The sequence below is a fragment of the Notolepis coatsorum genome (assembly GCF_963971535.1).
Source record: "Notolepis coatsorum genome assembly, chromosome: 3".
NCBI classification, from domain to species: domain Eukaryota; kingdom Metazoa; phylum Chordata; class Actinopteri; order Aulopiformes; family Paralepididae; genus Notolepis; species Notolepis coatsorum.
In genome coordinates this window covers 17,799,581-17,821,418 of record NC_140167.1, presented here as the reverse complement: position 1 = coordinate 17,821,418, position 21,838 = coordinate 17,799,581, and the positions used below count along the sequence as shown (strand labels likewise).

The following is a 21,838-nucleotide window of genomic DNA, read 5'->3' as shown; positions in this document are numbered from 1 at the left end:
GTAAATAAAATCGATGAATGTATGCAGGGATTATAAAGCAAAAAAAAATCTCCTGACTGAACTTTTTTTCAGGCCAAGTCATATTCTTATTTTAACCTCCACTATATATTTTTATTTAATAGCGTTAGCGTTTTAAGGGAACTAGATCATTTTGAACATCTTTTCTATTGCCAGTTTGCTTTTACGTAATACCAATGCCGTTTTCAATTCATTAAATGAAACTGATTGCAAGGGTTGACTGACTGTATATAATAAACAAATCTACATACTGTAACTTTTCAGTATTGTGTATAGTTCAAATTATGTATCGTCTATAGTTAAAATTCAGTATTGTGTATAGTTCAAATTATGTATTGTCTATAGTTCAAATTATGTATTGTGTATAGTTGATTTGATTTTGATTTGAAGTCTTTATTTCGAACATGCAATGAATACAACAAACAATAACAAAAAAAGCAAAACAACTCAATCTGCATGTTCGAAAAGGAGTAGGAAGAAGTATACACTTATTTAATCCTACCCCTTTTCCACTACTCAAATGAGTGTACTATTTTAAACATAAAAAAGAAAAGAAAAAAAATTCAAATTATGTATTGTGTATAGGGCAAATACAGTAAAACAATAGCATTTTAAAACTCTGTCCTGTAACATTTTATATGTTTAAAGAGAATGTAGCGTAGATCAGCCTATGATTTATGGTAAAGTCGATTCCCTTCTTCAGATGACTTTGGTATCTCTCATAAGAAGACAGGCACATGCTCATACTCCTCAGTGCAGGGCTGATCCATTTGAGGCGTTTTTCTCAGTTGCCTTCATGTGGGACTTGATAATGGCTAAGCCTTCATAATTATGTCTCAATGTTTAGCCTGGCCCTGTCTTTTTCAATGATGTCATCCATGATGTTAAATGATCCTTCGACAAGAGGGCCAGTGAACAATGACAGAAGTTACCTTTACCTTTTTTTGTCAGTTCCCATACACATTAGTAATTTCTTAAGATGTTATGTAAATGATTGTAAAAAATAACATTGTATTACAGTTAGCTCACAAAGTCCAATCCTTCACTTTTTTATGTCTATTTTAACACATTCAACTCAGCTCCAGTTAGAGCTGTCCCCAAGCCTGTTTTGGGGATTTCGAACATTCACCAGGGTTTTTCGAACGGATGTTTGAACCATCGTTTTTAATCATGCAAACAATTTGCTCCTAAATAGGGAGGTGTAGTCTGACGTGACTTTGTGTACAGTCTCCTAATGTACAGTCTCCTCCCCATCATATGTATATATTCTCTGTTAGGAACCCTGGGTAACAGTACTGTATATTTGCATATCGTATGTCACATATGTAACAGTACTATATACCTGTATGTCATGTATGTCCCTATGCCATAAATGTCATGTATGTTGCGTATGTCACTATGAATTGAAAATGGGGGACCCTGCTATAAACAGACAAACGTCTTTCTCTGGTCTGCATCCCCTTAACAATTGTGTGTATTGAGCCGTACTGTATTGTACCCATTCTGCAATCTGTTAATCTGTTTTCATTCATTCACCTCCCTCTGGTATTTTATGGCCACTTCCGTCTGCGCCTCACTCCAGCATACTTGACTTACTTGCGGGTTTTTTCGAGTTCAGTACTGTGTAGAGTCTTGACTTTAGGCACATAGCGATTGAATGAAACTTTATTTAACAGATTGCAGAATGGGTACAATACAGTACGGCTCAATACACACAATTGTTAAGGGGATGCAGACCAGAGAAAGACGTTTGTCTTGTTTACATCAGGGTCCCCCATTTTCAATTCATAGTGAACATTGCTGCGGTTGAGTAGTAGTACCTACTTACTGGTCACGGGAGGCTTCAATAACGTTTGAATGATAATCCATTTTGTGAATACATTTGTTTAAACAACTTTGTTTGCCGACGGGCCGGCTCCTGATACCTTTACGTTAGCTGCGTTAACGTGCATGACACATACCTGTAATGTTAAGCAGCTTGTGTTCCGCTGGGAAAGCATCACTGAATACTTTGTTTAATCCAAACGTCCATTCGGAAACGTTGTATTATGAAACCAGTATGAGACGATGTGCTTATTTATCGTTTCAAGTCGAAAAGTTGATGCTCACATGGCTATTTTGTTTAGCCTGTCATTCAGCCAAGACGAATTTCAGGGTGATGATCAGAGCAGTCTCTAGATTACAAAGGCACCTCCCTCAAACTGAACAGTGACATATCCTTAGCAAATTATCTCAATACCTTCTATGCGAGGTTTGAGGCTGTGAATAACAACACCAGCCTACAAGCCACTGCAATGGAGGGGGGGCTGCTGATGGAGATTCAGTGTTCAGGATAACAGAACATGAGGTGAGGAGGACCTTTAAGAAAGTGAATAGCAGGAAGGCAGCAGGACCGGACGGCATCCACGGCCGCGTCCTAAAAGTCTGTGCCAACCAACTGGCCCCGGTATTCACTGACATATTTAACCTATCCTTAGAACAGGCTGTCATCCCCACCTGTCTGAAGAAGTCCACCATTATCCCTGTACCCAAAAAATCTACGCCCGCTTGCCTCAACGACTACCGCCCTGTAGCTCTCACCTCCATAGCCATGAAGTGCTTTGAGAAGCTAGTGAAGGGCTACATCTGTTCCTCCCTCCCCATCAACCTGGACCCCCTGCAATTTGCATATCGCCCCAACAGGTCCACGGAGGACGCCATAGCCCATGTGCTGCACACAGCAGCATCACACCTGGACAAGAGGCAGGGGAACTATGTGAGAATGCTGTTCATAGACTACAGCTCAGCATTCAATACCATAGTGCCCTCCAAACTCATATAGGCGAGTCAATCTATGAAAAAAAAGCACTTAACCCAAAAAAAATTGATACAAAAGGTTTTTCGATGGATTCCGATAGTATTGGGCGTGCTAAATAACATACTAAAAGTCGACCAAAATCGACCCCCCCGAAAGCCGCCATTTCCAAGATGGCGTCCCAGATGGCGGTGGAGATATTACAATGGCTATATCTCAAATTGAGAATATGGTGCAAAGGATTTCTCAACTGATTCTGGTACCTCTGGGCATGTTCACTAACATACTAAAAATCTAGGAAAATACACCTTCCAGAAAGGCTTAATTTTCAAGATGGCGTCCAAAATGGCGGCAGACCAAGCTTAAAATGGCTATATATCTCAATAGAAAAAAATATATAACTATGATTTTTCACTTGATTCTGGTACCTCTAGACATGCTTGTGAACATACTAAAAATCTAGGAAAATACACCTTCCGGAAAGGCATCATTTTCAAGATGGCGTCCAAACTGGCGCCCAGGAGCTTAAAATGACTATACAAATACAAATAGCTTACTAAAAAAGGTGTTTGCACTCTCCAGCTCTCAAGCTAGCATAGTTGAAGCCTTCTTTTTGACCATTATAGTTGTTGGCAGGGGATGATGCACATTATTCATAAGGGAGATGAACATCCAGGGCAGTCTTCAGTGAGATACTTACCAATGATAGACATGTACTCCAGAGACAAAACATGCATTCTGTCAACACTGGAGTTCATTTGTGGTCTGGCATCCAAACACCACCTTGCCCCAGTAGTTACATTTGACCAACCCCTATATTGGAAAGCAGGAGAGATAATCCTAGATTCACCACAGTGCAGTAACCTCAAGTCCTTTGTCCTGCTCCTAGGAGGATTTCACACATTTATGAATTTGCTAGGAGCAATTGGTACACTGATGGACGGTACAGGACTTAAGGACATTCTAGGGGTAGTCTATGGGGAGAACTCAGTAGCCCATATGATGACAGGCAAATCAGTTCAGAGAGCATTCCGTGGCCATCTTCTGGTTGACAAATGTCTTAACCGCATGATAATATCAGAAATGGTAGATGATAGTCATGAATTTGCAGCAATGGTTGAACAGTCTGAAGCAATGTATACCTCAATAGTTAAGGGTGAAATGCCATTGGAAACAGTGTTCACATCAGAGACCCTCATAACAATAAATGAAGAGCTGGGAAAAAGGAAGATGGAACTGTGTGCTAGATCCAAAACTAGTCAGTTGTGACTAAATTACCAACACATGTTAGAAGTTGCTAGGTCACTGATAACAGCAGATCGCACAGGTTCCTGGCTTTTGCACCTACGCGCTGTTTCTGAATGCATGCCGATATTCGCTGCGGCTGGGCATTACAATTACTTGAAATCGGCACACTTTTATGTCCAAGAGATGAGTCAGCTTCACATCAAACACCCAGATGTCTTCAGACAATTTGAAAAGGGTTTTCATGTTATCCGTCGCAGCAGCCAATCATGGGCAGGCCTCAGCTCAGATCTTGTAATCGAAACAACATTGATGAGGTCATTGAAGACTACAGGAGGGATGACACATGGAAGTGGAATGACCGACAATCAGAGATCCCTTTGGACAATGTCAAAGGGCATAACATCAGAGTATAACACCGCAATGCAGGAGTTCTCAAACCAGACATACACAACATCAGAACAGCACAAGGATTCAACAGAAAATGATCGGACAGCCGGCATTCACATTTTCATTTAGTAGAAAGGATAAAGCCATAACCCTTGGACAAAAATCGTCTATCAAGGTTGCTCCTGATCGAATCATTGATTCTGCACTTCTTTTTCAACGTTTCCTTATCGTCTCCCAAACTGGAGAGCTGTCATTGGAGGAGGTTATGCGTTACGAACTCAGTCCTTTCCCTCCTGCCCTCTTTGAAGCCGGAAACGTCTTCCGCAAAGCTGATAAACCACAACTAGCGCACGCGATCTGTGATCATGCAAGTGATGCAATCCTAGATTCTGTACCAGAAATGGAGCATTATGTTCTTGATGGTGGTTCACTCCTTCACCGAATACAATGGAAGCACGGACAAAGCTATGGTAAAATTGCACAGTCATATGCAGACTTCACCATCCAACATTATGGCTCAGCTACAACCATTGTGTTTGATGGCTATGAGGATGGGCCATCCATTAAAGACAACACACAAAGAAGAGGAAACAATATTCATCCCATTGTCAACTTCACTGCTGAGACAGAGTTCTCAGGTAAGAAGGAGGAGTTCCTGTCAAGAGATCTGAATAAACAGAAACTGATCCACATGATAAGTGATGAACTGAAAGAACGGGATTGCACTGTGGTCAATTCACTTGGAGATGCTGATGTAGACATAGTAAGGGCCGCAGTGGGATCATCTCTTCTTCACACCACGACGCTGATTGGAGAAGATACTGATCTCCTCGTCTTACTTCTTTACTATGCACAAGAGAGATAGCAAGGGCCTTTATTTCAGATCAGACAAGTCGAAAGCTGATGGCAGTTTTAAAGTGTACGCCATAAACCATTTGAAAGAAGTACTCGGACAGGATGTGTGTTCTCAGTTGCTGTTCATCCATGCTGTGACTGGCTGTGATACAACTTCCCGGATCTTGGGAGTTGGCAAAAAGACAGCATTCCAAAAACTTGTAAAAGGGGATCCTGTCCTTCAGGCTTGTGCCAATGCATTCACTGTACCAAACCAGACAACAGATGTGATCGATGACCTTGGTTGCCAAGCAATAGCTGTCTTTTTTGGTGGAAAGTGCACAGATTCGCTTGCAAAAATGAGATATAACATTTTCAGCAAGAAGGTTGTCTCAGCTTCATCAACGGTAACGCCTGAACATCTACCACCAACTGAATCTGCTACCAAATTCCACTGTCATAGAGCATACTACCAGGTCATGGTCTGGATGGGAACAGATGATGGTATAGATGCTCTAGACTGGGGCTGGAACCTGCAGGACAATAGATTTGTCCCACTCATGTCAACAATGAATGCTGCTGCTCCAGACAGTCTCTTGAAGGTCATTCATTGTACCTGTACCACTGCCTGCAAGACACTTCGCTGCTCATGCAGAAAATATGGACTACCTTGTACTACTGTCTGTGGACCATGTCAACTTCATGAATGTGACAATCCACATAACAAGTTTCTCCCAGAGGATCCTGAAGATGATGATGAGTAGGCCTAAAGACCACAATAAGTGGGTCATTTATTTTGTGTTCAACACCAAAGCCAGCTTTCTAGGTTGAATATAATAACCAATTTTAATTTTAGCCAAAATAAGCTACAGGCAGCCATTTTGATGATGCAAATGATGCATTCCTAGCAGATATATTTAGCTAGATATTTTGCTCGTTATTAATGTATAGAGGTGCCAGAATCAGTTTATAAATCCTTTAGAAATGTTTTCCCATTTGAGATACAGGCATTCTAAGCTCCCAGTCGTCATTTTGGACACCATTTTGAAAATTAAGCCTCTTCGGAAGGTGTATTTCCCTAAAACTTTAGTATGTTCCTAAGTATGTCTAGGGGTACTTGGGGTACCAGAATCAAATGACAAAATCATTTATATAATTTTTATATTGACATATATATAGCCATTTTAAGCTTGGCCAGCCGCAATTTTGGACGCCATCTTGAAAATGAAGCCTTTCTGGAAGGTGTATTTTCCTAGATTTTTAGTATGTTAGTGAGCATGCCCAGAGGTACCAGAATCAGTTGAGAAATCCTTTGCACCATTTTCTTAATTTGAGATATAGCCATTTTAATCGCCCCGGCGCCATCTGGGACGCCATCTTGGAAATGACGGCTTTCGGAGGGGTCGATTTTGGTCGACTTTTAGTATGTTATTTAGCACGCCCAATACTACCAGAATCCATTGAAAAACCTTTTGTATCAATTTTTTTGGGGTTAAACCATATATTGACTCGCCAAGCTCAGGGACCTGGGCTTGAACTATGACCTCTGCCAGTGGGTCTTGGACTTCCTGACGGGTAGACCCCAGGTGGTGAGAGCAGGCAACTGCACCTCCTCATCCATCACGCTCAACATAGGGGCCCCCCAGGGCTGTGTTCTGAGTCCCCTCTACTCCCTGTACACACATGACTGTTTGGCACAGCGGAACAACACAATCATCAAATTTGCTGATGATTTGCCTTCACCTTTCTCCTTGCCACTCTTGACACCAAAATGTGTATCATACCTATATCCACAATCTGCTCCTCCAGAACAGATTCAACCCACCCACTGCAGTTTGCTAGCAACCCGGCTAATCTCTCCTACCCTCCTACAGCCACTAATACACCTGTCACAGTACGGGGAGGCTTATGGAATTGTCAATCAGCAGTCAAGAAAGCTGACTTCATTACTGCCTACGCCCATAGTCAAAATCTGCAGCTCCTGGCTCTAACTGAGACCTGGATAACCCCCATAACTCATCAACACCTGCAGCATTATCTACAAACTATAACTTCACTCGCACACCTCGACCTTCCAGACGGGGTGGAGGCACTGGCCTCATGACATCTCCTTCATGGGCTACAAACACCACTCCCAGATCTGTCACTCTCCTCTCTCGAATATCATGCAGTATCTGTCTCTAATCCTTTCAATCTCACCATTGTTACACTCTATCGCCCTCCAGGTCCCCTCAATCACTTCACAGTTGAGCTGGACATTAGTGTTGTCAAAAATATCGAAATATCGATACATATCGATACTGAATATTTAAAATGGTTTCGATACTCATTTCCCGAAGTATCGATACCAGCTGGCTTGCTCCCGCAAGTTGTTGACAGACGCGCTGCCAGAGCACGCTTGCCCTTCCGCCTCCTCCTCCTCCTCAGAGACCGGCAACAGACACAAGCTGCTGCAGCCTCCTCCCCCTCACAGCCGGGAGCCCTGTCTTCAGTTTGTAAACAAAGCTATTATTAGCTAACGTTAGCAATCGTTCCTCCGTTAGCTTATGCTAGCTAGCTGGCCACATTTATAATTACTTCATGGAAACGGAGTAACGTCAAGCCGAGCCCACCCACACTACACCAGTACACGCATGAACTCGACACAACTACCCCGTTTCCAACGTTAGGTCGAGCGGAGCCCATCCTACACTAGTACACGCATGAACTCGACACAACGTTACCCCGCCTCCATGAAGTGTCCAATTAGCAGCAATGTTGTTGAAAATGTAACGTTAATAAATGCTCCGAGTATAGCTCCGGAGAAATCTCCCTCTCTCTCTCTCTCAAGTACCCTTGTTTTCGGGTCATAACTAGAAAGGTGTGCTCAGTAGACCTCAAATCTCCAGCAGCCACTCTCTCTCTCTCTCTCTCTCTCTGATCTAAAGATAAACAAAGGGTTTTAAAAGTGTTATATTTATCTTCTCTTATAGTACCAGAGAGAAGCTGAGGAGAATCAACCAGCAACAAAAGCTAAATTTGTTTAAAAAATAAATTAATTAAAAAAAATTATTATATATATATATATATATATATTTTTTTTTTGTATCGAAATGGTATCAAAGTATCGATACTTTTCAAGGTATCGTATCGAAGTTGAAATTCCAGTATCGTGACAACACTGCTGGACATGCTTCTAAGCTCCTTACCGGAAGATGGTACTCCTCTCCTTCTATTGGGCGACTTCAATCTGCCTGACTCATCTCAGTCGGTCCCAGTGGTCTCCCTCCTACAATCGTTTGACCCGACTCCCACTGCCATGGCTCCCACCCACAAAGCAGGCAACTCCATGGATCTCATATTTTCCCGTAACTCCAGCATCATTAACACCACGGTAACTCCCCTACATGTATCTGACCATTCCTTCATATCCTTCTCACCAACTCTCATGCTTAACCGAAAGGTCTTCACCCCAACTCAAACCGTCTCACTCAGACGCAACCTGCCCTCCCTATCCCCCTCCACCCTCTCCTCTGACATACTATCCACTCTACCTTTGAGTGACACCTTCTCTGCTCTCCCCACAGAGATGGCAACCTCCACCCTCCTCTCAGCCCTTGCAACCTCCTTCGACAAGCTCTGTCCCCTCGTTGAGAAACCGGCCCGCCGTTCCCCACCCAGTCCATGGCTGACAGATCCAGTGAGAGAACAAAGACAGGTCCTGAGAGCGGCTGAGAGGAAGTATAGAAAGTCACGCCTCACTGCTGACATCGACACATATCACAACCTCGTTAACATTCTCCAAAACCATTACTAATGCCAAAGCTTCCTTCTTTCACCATAGGATCGAGGCCTCTGCCAAGAATCTTCGCAAACTGCATGCTACCATGTCCTCCCTCCTCACTCCCCCACCTACCCCCTCATCTTTATCTGCCGAAGACTTCGCGATCTTCTTTGAGGAAAAAGTGGAGAACATCCGCAGCTCCTTCTCCCAACCCCCACCCATTCCAAATGCTGAATCGAGAACCTCATCCTTTACTCTGTCATCTTTCTCTCCCATTACAGAAGCCGAGACCCTGACACTGGTAACGTCAAACCGTCCGACTACATGCCAGCTGGACCGGCTACCCTCCCCACTCCTCCAGACCATAGCACCAGACAACCTCCCATTCCTAACTGCAACCATCAACTCCTCACTCAACTCAGGGGTGGTCCCCACCTCCCTAAAACAAGCCAGTCACGCCGCTCATAAAAAAACCAACCCTGAACCCCACCGTCATAGGCAACTATCGTCCTGTCTCTCTTCTCTCCTTCCTTTTTATATTAGATATATATATATTAGATATTTAGATATATATATTAGATATTTAGATATTTCTAAAACACTTGAACGTGCTGTATCCAACCAACTTACTGCTATGACCTCCTAGACCCTAATCAGTCTGGCTTCCGGACTGGCCACTCCACAGAAACGGCCCTCATTGCGGTTACAGAGGCACTTCACTTAGCAAAAGCGAAAGGTAAACGTGCTGCTAGTTGATTGGTCCCCGTTTCTCAGCTACGTTTTCAAAAAGAAAACGGCGGCTTGTTTACTCATCAAATATATATTTTTTTTATACCTAAAATGTTTCAGACGGCATTTCATATTTAATCTACAACTGACAGTTTGAAGCATATAATCCACCCAAAGCATAGACTGCATGCGCCCTTTGTTTTGGTCTGAGATGCCAGTGCTCTACTGCCATCTAGTAGCTGATTCTGCAATTACAGCTCCTTTAACTGGAAGATATGGCACCTCTGGTGACCCATGGTCTGGGAGTGTGACACCATTAGTCCACTGTCTTTACTTAGCAAATAGTTATTTGTTGCTATATGAATAGCACCTTCCAAGCAGGAAAATATTAGGAGCTCCTCATAAGATAGTATCACAATACTATTGTGATTCTGAATTGTGTGCAATACCTTGAGTATTGAAATTCCATACTAAATGGTGCATTTATATAGTGCTTTTATCCAAAGCGCTTTACAATTATGTTCCTCACATTCACACACCGATGGCGGAGGCAACCATGTATGGTGCCAACCTGCTTATCAGGAGCAAATAGGGGTTAAGTGTAGTTGCTCAAGGACACTTCGAGACGCTGCCCAGGAGGAGCGGGAATCGAACCGGGAACCTCCCAATTCCCAGACGACTGCTCTACCTTCTGAGCCACCCCCTCAGATGAATGAATGACGTTGCTTCACACTAGAATAGGGATGCTCCGATATTGATATCGGCCCAGATATGACTAAAATAGCTAGATCGGGTATCAGACTATTATAAAAAAATAAATAATTAATAAAATAATAATTAAGTCAAGCCTGATGTTGCCTTGCACAAAAGAATGATCCCAGTTTCTTCCACACAGTGAGGCCATACAGTTTATTAATTGAATGGGTATCGGATCGGTACTCTGTATCGGCCGATAGCCAAAGCCCAGGTATTGGTATCAGCCTAGGACTGAAAAAGTCGGATCGGTGCATCCCTACACTAGAATATAAATTTGACCACAGTAAAGAGTTGAAATACTATCTATATGGACAATAAAATGTCAAAATAAATGTTTTACTTATGAGTAAAACCTGATGAAACAATCACTAGATGGAATTCAGTCTTTTAAGAATGACTTTGGCATCAGATACCAAATTCATTGACCAATGCTTAGTTGACAGTAAGCAGTTACTTCCAAGGAAAGATGGATGATTTCTCATGTCTTGTGACGATAACAATACATGTCTCCCTTGCAGCCATGTTTGAAAAGAGCTCCGCAGGAGACCAGTGTGGAGGAGGAGTACAGGCGCTACGTCGAGACAGCTGAGAGCGCTCTGAAGGCCCTACAGGCTCTCACTGAGAGCAGCGCCAACACAATGGCCCCACCTCCACCATGGCTGGCATCTAGACTACTGGAGCTGAAGACTCTAATCTTCCAGATCAGCACGGTCCAACCCACCACCAGCTAGCAGCTCCACGGTCCAACCAGCTAGCAGCTCTACGGTCCAACCCACCACCAGCTAGCAGCTCCACGGTCCAACCAGCTAGCAGCTCTACGGTCCAACCCACCACCAGCTAGCAGCTCCACGGTCCAACCCACCACCAGCTAGCAGCTCTACGGTCCAACCCACCACCAGCTAGCAGCTCTACGGTCCAACCCACCACCAGCTAGCAGCTCTACGGTCCAACCCACCACCAGCTAGCAGCTCCACGGTCCAACCAGCTAGCAGCTTCACGGTCCAACCCACCACCAGCTAGCAGCTCTACGGTCCAACCCACCACCAGCTAGCAGCTTCACGGTCCAACCCACCACCAGCTAGCAGCTTCACGGTCCAACCCACCACCAGCTAGCAGCTTCACGGTCCAACCCACCACCAGCTAGCAGATTCACGGTCCAACCCACCACCAGCTAGCAGCTCTACGGTCCAACCCACCACCAGCTAGCAGCTTCACGGTCCAACCCACCACCAGCCAGCTTCACGGTCCAACCCACCACCAGCTAGCAGCTCTACGGTCCAACCCACCACCAGCTAGCAGCTCTACGGTCCAACCCACCACCAGCCAGCTCTACGGTCCAACCCACCACCAGCTAGCAGCTCTACGGTCCAACCCACCACCAGCTAGCAGCTTCACGGTCCAACCCACCACCAGCCAGCTCTACGGTCCAACCCACCACCAGCTAGCAGCTCTACGGTCCAACCCACCACCAGCTAGCAGCTTCACGGTCCAACCCACCACCAGCTGGCAGCTTCACGGTCCAACCCACCACCAGCTAGCAGCTTCACGGTCCAACCCACCACCAGCTAGCAGCTCAACGGTCCTACCCACCACCAGCTATCAGCTATACGGTCCAACCCACCACCAGCTAGCAGCTTCACGGTCCAACCCACCACCAGCTAGCAGCTCTACGGTCCAACCCACCACCAGCTAGCAGCTCTACGGTCCAACCCTAGCAGCTTGGACTCTCTCCACTTTCCTTGTGTGTATGTAATACCGTTACCATTTTTGACATTTGCGTTTATCTTTTTATTAATATGGTTTAACATAATTTATTCTCGACTGCAAATCGTTTATTAAAGTTGATAAAAAAAATGTCATTTTCTCAATGTGCCCATATACCACAACAATTACAAATTGAATGTTGGGTTGAAAGAAGCACAGCCAAACATAAATACAGGCCAGAGACTGTAGACCATGCAAACTACTGTAGCCATCCTGACCTGGTCCTTCTCAATTCATTGATAGAATTATGCTGGTAAACCAGGATGAATTTCAGGACGTTAGTAATAAACTTACCCATTGAGGTCTACCATTGACACCCACATTGGAGTTTGGATGGAAGCTTTGCGCATGGAGCAAGACAAATACTGCTCATCTTGTACGACCATAGTGGTAGGAGTGAGAAACCTTGACAATGTGTCTGGGTCAGCTGGCAAATTTCTGTCAAACGGAATGAGAAAATCTATTAATAACGAGGCCATGTTTGATATGATAAAACCTTTATTTCACCAGCAACCTGAAAGCTACAAATAAATTATTTCGATCTCTATTTCACATTCATTCAAAGTGCCATCCTCCCATAAAACCAATCCTCATCACGCTTTGGACAAGTCACGGTGTCCATCCAGATGGTTATGCCAGTAGTATGGCACAGTAAAAACTAGATCAGAAAAGGCCATTGGACCATATTCACACTGGCCATTTAGCTCTTATGTCATGGTTGGGATTCCTTTCCACCCTGCTACCACCCGTGGGAACAGGGTGGAAAGGAATCTCAACCTGAGCATGACATAAGAGCAGAATGGCTGCCGTGTGAATATGGTAAATTCACTGAAGATCAGGGTCCTAATTTATTACATCTACTCATTTCTTCAGAGATTTTGGCAAAGTAACTATTAAGAATAGGGTTGGGCACCGAGAACCGGTTCTAATAGGAACCGGTTCCTAAATTCCGGTTCTGGAACCGGAAGTAACATATTTGCATTTTGAATCTTAAAAATAAAAAAATAAAATTTTACTTTGTTAATTAATACCCTAGTTACAGTACAGCAACCAAATTAAACTGTATCAAGTCAATGTGAATAGTATGAAAAAAAATTAAGATTTTTCCACAAAAAAAATCTCCTGCGAAATAAGCGGTGACCTGTATTGACCTGCAGCTCAAAGAATCGGAATCGAGAATCGTTTAGAACAAGGAATCGAAATGGAGAATCGGAACCAGAATCGTTCAAATCCAAACGATGCCCAACCCTAATTAAGAATGGCTTCATTTCTATCACCAGTCTAGCTGGTACAAACCACCACCTGAACAGACCATTTTACAATACAAAAAGTTAAAGTTTCCTTCATGAATGAGGACAATGATCATATTAAACTGAGAACTCGCAATTATATGAAAAAGATGTGTTCTCATCATCCATTTCATTATTAGTACTGCATCACATTTTCAAATGACGACCCGAGACCAGTGTTTATGGGAGTAAATTCCAGTTCACTTAGGAAACGGGGCCTCGAGAAGGTGAAGCACTCCAGCGATAAGTCTAAAATATTGCTCTAGATGAGAGAGCCAGGTCAAAGTTCATCACCAGGCATTCTCATCCTCCCAGTTGAGGGCATCTTCATCTCCCCAGCCTTCAGTTTCCGTCTGAGAGGGAGAGAAAATAACATCAGTAACAGATGGTGTAGGTCAGAGAGAGAGAGAGAGAGAGAGAGAGAGAGAGAGAGAGAGAGAGAGCATCAGTGATGGTGTAGGTCAGAGAGAGAGAGAGAGAGAGAACATCAGTGATGGTGTAGGTCAGAGAGAGAGAGAGAGAGAGAGAGAGAACATCAGTGATGGTGTAGGTCAGAGAGAGAGAGAGAGAGAGAGAGAGAGAGAGAGAGAGAGAGAGAGAGAGAGAGAGAGAGAGAACATCAGTGATGGTGTAGGTCAGAGAGAGAGAGAGAGAGAGAGAGAGAGAGAGAACATCAGTGATGGTGTAGGTCAGAGAGAGAGAGAGAGAGAGAGAGAGAGAGAGAGAGAGAGAACATCAGTGATGGTGTAGGTCAGAGAGAGAGAGAGAGAGAACAGGAACATCAGTGATGGTGTAGGTCAGAGAGAGAGAGAGAGAGAGAGAGAGAGAGAGAGAGAGAGAGAGAGAGAGAGAGAGAGAGAGAGAGAGAGAGAGGAGAGAGAGTGTAGGTCAGAGAGAGAGAGAGAGAGAGAGAGAGAGAGAGAGAGAGAGAACATCAGTGATGGTGTAGGTCAGAGAGAGAGAGAGAAGAGAGAGAGAGAAGAACAGGAACATCAGTGATGGTGTAGGTCAGAGAGAGAGAGAGAGAGAGAGAGAGAGAGAGAGAGAGAGAGAGAGAGAGAGAGAGAGAGAGAGAGAGAGAGAGAGAGAGAGAGAGAGAGAGGAGAACAGGAACTTCAGTGATGGTGTAGGTCAGGAGAGAGAGAGAGAGAGAAGAGAGAGAGAGAGAGAGAGAGAGAGAGAGAGGAGAGAGAGAGAGAGAGAGAGAACAGGAACATCAGTGATGGTGTAACGGAACGTAGGCCAAGTGCGTCCACATTTTATAGGAATTCTATCACATTTTCATAACAATAGCACCTGCGTCGTTTTCATTGAGGTTTCTTACAAATTAACGATGCTTTATCTTGTCCTTTATATGCCGATTATCATTAGAATCTTAAATTGTACCATATGTCCCCTTTAGACAACATATGTAATGCTACCATCGCACTTTTGTTAAGATAATTTGTTGGCCATTCGCGGTCGCTATACGAGGTTGCAGTAATAGTTTAACGCTGTTCAGATCACGTCGGAGAATATAGACCCATCCCAGTGACCTGCGACCTGTGCTAACGCTCTTGGGAAATGCAGTGTTGTAGTTCTCAACATTTTCAGCCTTTAATTTTAAACCAATGCTGCCATCTACTGACACAAAAAAGTGTTGTCTAATCGTCACCTTGAGAGCTACTTCCGTATACAGCGCCGCCCCAAACCCATTCTAGAGATTCCCACTTTTTGCTGGGAGTGGGGCGTGGCGTATTTGGTCCCAGACAATAAGAGTGGCTGCAATTGGTCACCGTGACGTTAGGTCAGAGAGAGAGAGAGAGAGAGAGAGAGAGAGAGAGAGAGAGAGAGAGAGAGAGAGAGAGAGAGAGAGAGAGAACAGGAACATCAGTGATGGTGTAGGTCAGAGAGAGAGAGAGAGAGAGAGAGAGAGAGAGAGAGAGAGAGAGAGAGAGAGAGAGAGAACAGGAACATCAGTGATGGTGTAGGTCAGAGAGAGAGAGAGAGAGAGAGAGAGAGAACAGGAACATCAGTGATGGTGTAGGTCAGAGAGAGAGAGAGAGAGAGAGAGAGAGAGAGAGAGAGAGAGAGAGAGAGAGAGAGAGAGAGAGAGAGAGAGAGAGAGAGAGAACAGGAACATCAGTGATGGTGTAGTCAGAGAGAGAGAGAGAGAAGAGAGAGAGGAGAGAGAGAAGAGAGAGAGAGAGAGAGAGAGAAGAGAGAGAGAACAGGAACATCAGTGATGGTGTAGGTCAGAGAGAGAGAGAGAGAGAGAGAGAGAAGAGAGAGAGAGAGAGAGAGAGAGAGAGAACAGGAACATCAGTGATGGTGTAGGTCAGAGAGAGAGAGAGAGAACAGGAACATCAGTGATGGTGTAGGTCAGAGAGAGAGAGAGAGAGAGAGAGAGAGAGAGAGAGAGAGAGAGAGAGAGAGAGCACATCAGTGATGGTGTAGGTGTTTTATACAAGACTAGTGTGTTTTATGTCAGGAGATGTGATCTACACACACACACACACACTCACTCACTCACTCACTCACCTCTGTCAGATCAGTAGCAGCAAACTTGGCAGTGAGTGTTACAGTGTCTATGGGTGAGTCTGAAGAAGCAGAGAACAGTCCAACATTATCCAGGCTTCTCTCCACCGGTAGAGGCTCAGTCGGAGATGACAGTTTGATGTCCGGCACCATGTCTGCAAAGAAGTCCATCTCTGGGTCTCTCACCGGCTTCCTCTTCACCTCGATGGTGAACTCCTCCCCCAGACCCCCCGTCTTACCGGCCTTCCTTGTAGCCAAGGGCTTAGACCTGGGGTTTGACGGCAGGTGGAGTGATTTCTGAAGGTCCGTCTCCTCTTGGCCCCACCCATTGTCCCAGGGACAAGTGGCCTTGCTCTCCGCCGAGGGTTGCAGGGTGACGCTCAGTTTGAGGGGTCTAGAGGAGGGTTCAGGCGTGGTGTTCGGGGCCGCAGAAGGGGCGACGCCTCTGGGTGGGGTGAGGACAACCGCTATGGGGGAGAGATCCGAGGTAGGCTCCGTGTCCTCAAAGTCGTCCCACGGCTCTTCTTCCTCACCCTGGCCTGTGTGCGTCAGTCTGCTGCTGGCTGGAGCTGCTCTCTCCGAGGCCTGGATGTGAATCTGTACAGGCTGCCCCCCGTCTCTCTCCTTCTCCCCCTCCTCAGGGTCATTCCAGTCTGGCCAGTCCTCCGTCTGGCCCTCCGGTCTCTCTGGCTGCTCTGGGCTGGATGACAGAGCCTCCACCTGATGGGTTTGGCTGAACCCGTTCAGAGGTAGAGACATCCCTCTACTGATGGCTGAAAGACAGATGAGGAGAGTAGTTTGAGCGTCAGGCAGAATGTGAATCTGAATGAATGGTGGTGGGCTGGCGAGGCGTCCTCTTACCGGGTTTAGGTGCCAGTGGGTAATTCTTGGGAGTCTCCTTGCTCCGCTGCAGATTGTCAATGTCTTCTCCAGTGGCTTTGGGGAACATATTCACCTTAGAAGGCTGGGCCATCTGGGGGTAGGTTCCACCAACTATATGGACCGGGGAGGCTGAAGGGCAGAGGGTGCAGATGACCATTAGTGCACACACACAAATAACTAAATATCATTAGTGCACACACACAAATAACTAAATACCATTAGTACACACACACACACAAATAACTAAATATCATTAGTGCACACACACAAATAACTAAATATCATTAGTACACACACACACACAAATAACTAAATATCATTAGTACACACACACACAAATAACTAAATATCATTAGTGCACACACAAATAACTAAATATCATTAGTGCACACACAAATAACTAAATATCATTAGTACACACACACAACTAAATATCATTAGTACACACACGCACACAAATAACTAAATATCATTAGTGCACACACAAATAACTAAATATCATTAGTACACACAAAAATAACTAAATATCATTCGTACACACACAAATAACTAAATATAATTAGTGCACACACAAATAACTAAATATCATTCATACACACAACTAAATATCATTAGTGCACACACAAATAACTAAATATCATTAGTACACACACACACACACAACTAAATATCATTAGTGCACACACAAATAACTAAATATCATTAGTACACACACACAACTAAATAGCATTAGTACACACACAAATAACTAAATATCATTAGTGCACACACAAATACCTAAATATCATTAGTGCACACACACAACTAAATATCATTAGTGCACACACCAATAACTAAATATAATTAGTGCACACACCAATAACTAAATATAATTAGTACACACACCAATAACTAAATAATATCATTAGTACACACATACAAATAACTCAATATCATTAGTACACACATACAAATAACTAAATAATATAATTAGTACACACATACAAATAACTAACTATCATTAGTACACATTTCCAACACCCTCACGTTAGGGCTGGGCGATATGGCCTAAATATGATATCACGATATTTTCTGACCTTTCGGCGATACACAATACGCATCACGATGTTTTTCTTTTTTTCCCCAAACAATTCATTATGAGGCTTACCAAGACAGTATTTGAGTTTGCAAGCTAACATTAAAGACAAAATAAAATACCCATGCATTTAGCATTTTTATATTATACATTAGATTTAGATTATTGGATTATTAGATTATATATTGCATATATTTAGCAATGAGATATTATATGATTTAGATATGAAATATGATGAATTGAAAATGGGGGACCCTGATGTAAACAAGACGAAAGTCTTTCTCTGGTCTGCATCCCCTTAACAATTGTATGTATTGAGCTGTACTGTACCCATTCTGCAATATGTTAATAAAGTTTTAAATCAATCAATCAATCAATAGGATTTTAGCATTTTTATGAAACTACTGTATATTTGTATGTCTCTAAATGTTTTGATGAATTGAAAATGGAGGACCCTTATGTAAAAAAGCCGAAAGTCTTTTTCTGGTCTTCATCCTCCAGTCAGTCCACTGTTGTTGTATTGAGCTGTACTGTATTGTACCCATTCTGCAATCGTTAATAACGTTTTCTTTCATTCAATCATTCAGCCGGCAACAGAATAATTTTGATTGACAGTCGAGTCTGCCAATTACGTCACACCGCTTGTACCCGCCCTGCTGTTCTTAGCACCAATCGGAAAGCGCTATTATTTTTTTACATTCCTGAATGCCCTCCATTGATTTTAACGAGAGCTCAGCTCAACGACAACAAGTCAACAGCTCACCGCGGCCGACGAGTGATTACCAGCGCACCGCAGCATGACAACGAGGCATAATGATTTTACTGCAACAAATGTTATAATAAAAGCCTTTCCATACATCTGTCTGATTGAAAACTTTATTAACAGACCGCAGAATGGGCACGCACAACTCGGCACGGACTGAGATATGAACAGTAACGCTTGCTATCTATGTCGTCATCGGACGTTGCTATGTTTGGGTAAATACGCTGATGTGTAACTATATAACGTGTAACTATATAACGTTAATGCCACAAAACGAATGCCTTTGTTAATCATAAGTACTAACTTTGATGCAGTAGTGTGTGTGTGGGAGCGGCGTTGTTCAAAAGTTTGAACGGGGTGGACCAGATTGACGCGACACAATCCTCTTGGGCAAAACATCACGATATCCACGATACGTTAAAAAAGTGTATCGTTAATGAACTGTACCCGATATTTATATAATATCGTCATATCGCCCAGCCCTACCTCACGTGGCACGACAACATCCTGAGCCTCGTCAAAAAAGCTCATCAACGCCTGTACTTCCTGAGGAAACTGAAAGGGGCGGGGCTTGACACCAACATCCTCAGATCCTTCTATAGATGTGTGGTGGAGAGCGTACTGACCTCTTGCATCACAGCATAGTACGGCAGCTGCACAGCGGCAGAGAAGCAGGCACTACAGAGGGTTGTAAGGTCTGGACACGAGGACTATCGGATGGAGCTTACCAGACATCTCTGAACCACCAGGCTTAAGAATAGCTTCTTCCCGGATGCTGTGAGACTACTGAACAGTTCACCACAGCCTATCACTGCCACGCCTCTGCACACTGCACTGTAGCACCCATCTCTTTAAATATTTTAATCAGTGAATCTATTGGTCTTATTGAATTGGATCAGTTTTACTGAATTAGACTAGGTTTCTTATTTTGGATTAGTTTGCTACTTGAATCAATTCACTGTTTTTATTTATTGTACCGGTATTTGATTGTATTCTATTCATTGTATTTTGAATTTTTTTGTTTAGTGTATACCTAGCGTCAAATGGCTGTAACTGAGACCTGAGTGCTGTATCTCGTGCTTCCATGTCAATGGAAAAATGACAATAAACGTAACTTTGACTACACACACACAAATAACTAAATATCATTAGTACACACACAAATAACTAAATATAATTAGTGCACACACAAATAACTCAATATCAATCTCTCTGTGTTCCTTACTCTCCGGGGTGACCTCCGTAGACTTGGTGAAGTTGGGTGTGGTGCGTTTGAAGACCTTGGTCCTCTCTCCTCCCACCACCACCTGTGCCCCTAGCAAGGGCACCAGCACTGCCAGGCTCTGCAGCGTCATGGCAACCAGAGCATCGCTGGTGTCTCTCATTCCCAACAAAACCTGCAGTGAAAGTTGGGGAGGAATTAAAAAATAGACAAGATTTTCGTGAAAAGATACGATTTTTTTAATCATTCACAAAATGTTACCTGAGGTAGGATGTGGTTCTTGAGCTGGTCGTGGGAGAAGTACTCTGCGTAAACGTGGATGTGAGCCAGTAACACGACCCTGACGTGTTCTTCGTTGACCTTGTAGAGCTTGAGGAGCTGGGGGATTACATGGTGCCGGTAAAGTGTGACTGAGAGCAGGCATTCTTCACTGCTGCCTCCACCAGTACACTCTGTGAACACAGTGAAGATGAGAATCTATTAAAACACTTGGAACATGTTGAATACATCGCAGTTCAATTGTGCCCTTCTTCGATTTCAGGAGATTCATTCAATCTTACACTCGGTAAATACACAGAGTATAGTTAAACTAATTTACAGTGTCGTCGAGATGTTACATTCACAAGTGTCACAGTGCGTTCATAAATATAAAGACATCAGACAATCAGAATAATTAAGAGCACATTTTAAAATACATTTGAAAAGATATTGATTTTTTTTATAGCAAAATAAAAACAGCAATTATTTAAAAACAATTACATATTGTGATGATTAGGGATGTTATTATTCCTTTGCACCACTATACAGTTAGGTTTGAAGATCCTGATGGACGGAAGACAAAAGCCACTGTTCAAGAAGTAGCTCCACTGTCATTCACTGTGAGAACAGAGGAAGGTCATATCTTCAGACGTAACCATCGCAGTCTTCTGAAAACACAAGAGACTGTTCGAGAGCTCAGTGAAGCCCACACTGAGAGTCTGAGTCCATCTCTCCACCTCCTACAAACTGTAACCCTAACAACACAACAGTAAGAAAAGTGTCATTGCTGGATGTAATGTTACCAATTTTTTATTTATTTTTTTTAAAGCTAAGACTTAAATTCTTAGCCTTCAAAGCTCAATCCTCAATCTATTTAATTGGCCACTCTTAATAACATATACAATGTTTACCGTCTGTATAATTTGATGGATTCCGGTCTTTTAGTGAGAAAATGTGACTAACGTTAAGTTGGGAATTGTAATTGTTGTGAAGGATCAGATTAAACCGAATATATATATTTATTTATGGATATATATTTAATAGTATTTGTATATCGTTTGATATCCCTTGTATATTCTTTGTACATATACACTGAATATCCCTTTAGTCTACTACAGCCCATAATAGTTCATTCTCTCATTGGACAAGAACCTGGCGCCAGCAGACAAGCCCCTTGAGTCAAGTTCAATAGCGCCGACGAACATGTCCCAACTAGCCCCGGTTCCGCGTAGGAATACGGCTACCGAAATACGAATGGTACTATTTGTTCACCGTGCATATAAATATGGCGCAAGTAAAGTAGAACTTTCTTTTAGTCCATTAGTCCTTTACCCTCCAACCTAGTAACAGACGTGAAGCCTCACCCACGACCCACGTGTGGTGCAGTATGGCCTATTTGGCCCCAGAATAGGCATTGAGACCTCGTGTAAATTCATAGCTGAATTGTCATAGTTTGGCACTGTACCGTCGAGTGGGACGTATTTCTATTAAGTTAATAATAGTCTATTATGTATGGTGCATCGTGCGGTATCGAGTTCT

General features: G+C 43.4%; 1 protein-coding gene across 2 annotated transcripts in view; it reads right to left on the bottom strand.

The window, feature by feature from the left end:
• Nucleotides 1–12,802: 12,802 nt before the first annotated feature.
• The window catches only part of scyl3 (SCY1-like, kinase-like 3), a 31,878-nt gene continuing 22,842 nt past the window's right edge, over nucleotides 12,803–21,838 (bottom strand). For both annotated transcript variants that reach the window (XM_084309824.1, XM_084309825.1), the window contains exons 10-14: nucleotides 20,303–20,493; nucleotides 20,045–20,216; nucleotides 16,961–17,110; nucleotides 16,103–16,872; nucleotides 12,803–13,935 (exon numbers count right to left, since the gene is read on the bottom strand). In XM_084309824.1, the coding sequence (XP_084165950.1) occupies nucleotides 13,873–13,935; nucleotides 16,103–16,872; nucleotides 16,961–17,110; nucleotides 20,045–20,216; nucleotides 20,303–20,493 (1,346 nt within the window). In that variant the 3' untranslated portion in view covers nucleotides 12,803–13,872. The remainder of the gene's footprint in view (nucleotides 13,936–16,102; nucleotides 16,873–16,960; nucleotides 17,111–20,044; nucleotides 20,217–20,302; nucleotides 20,494–21,838) is intronic.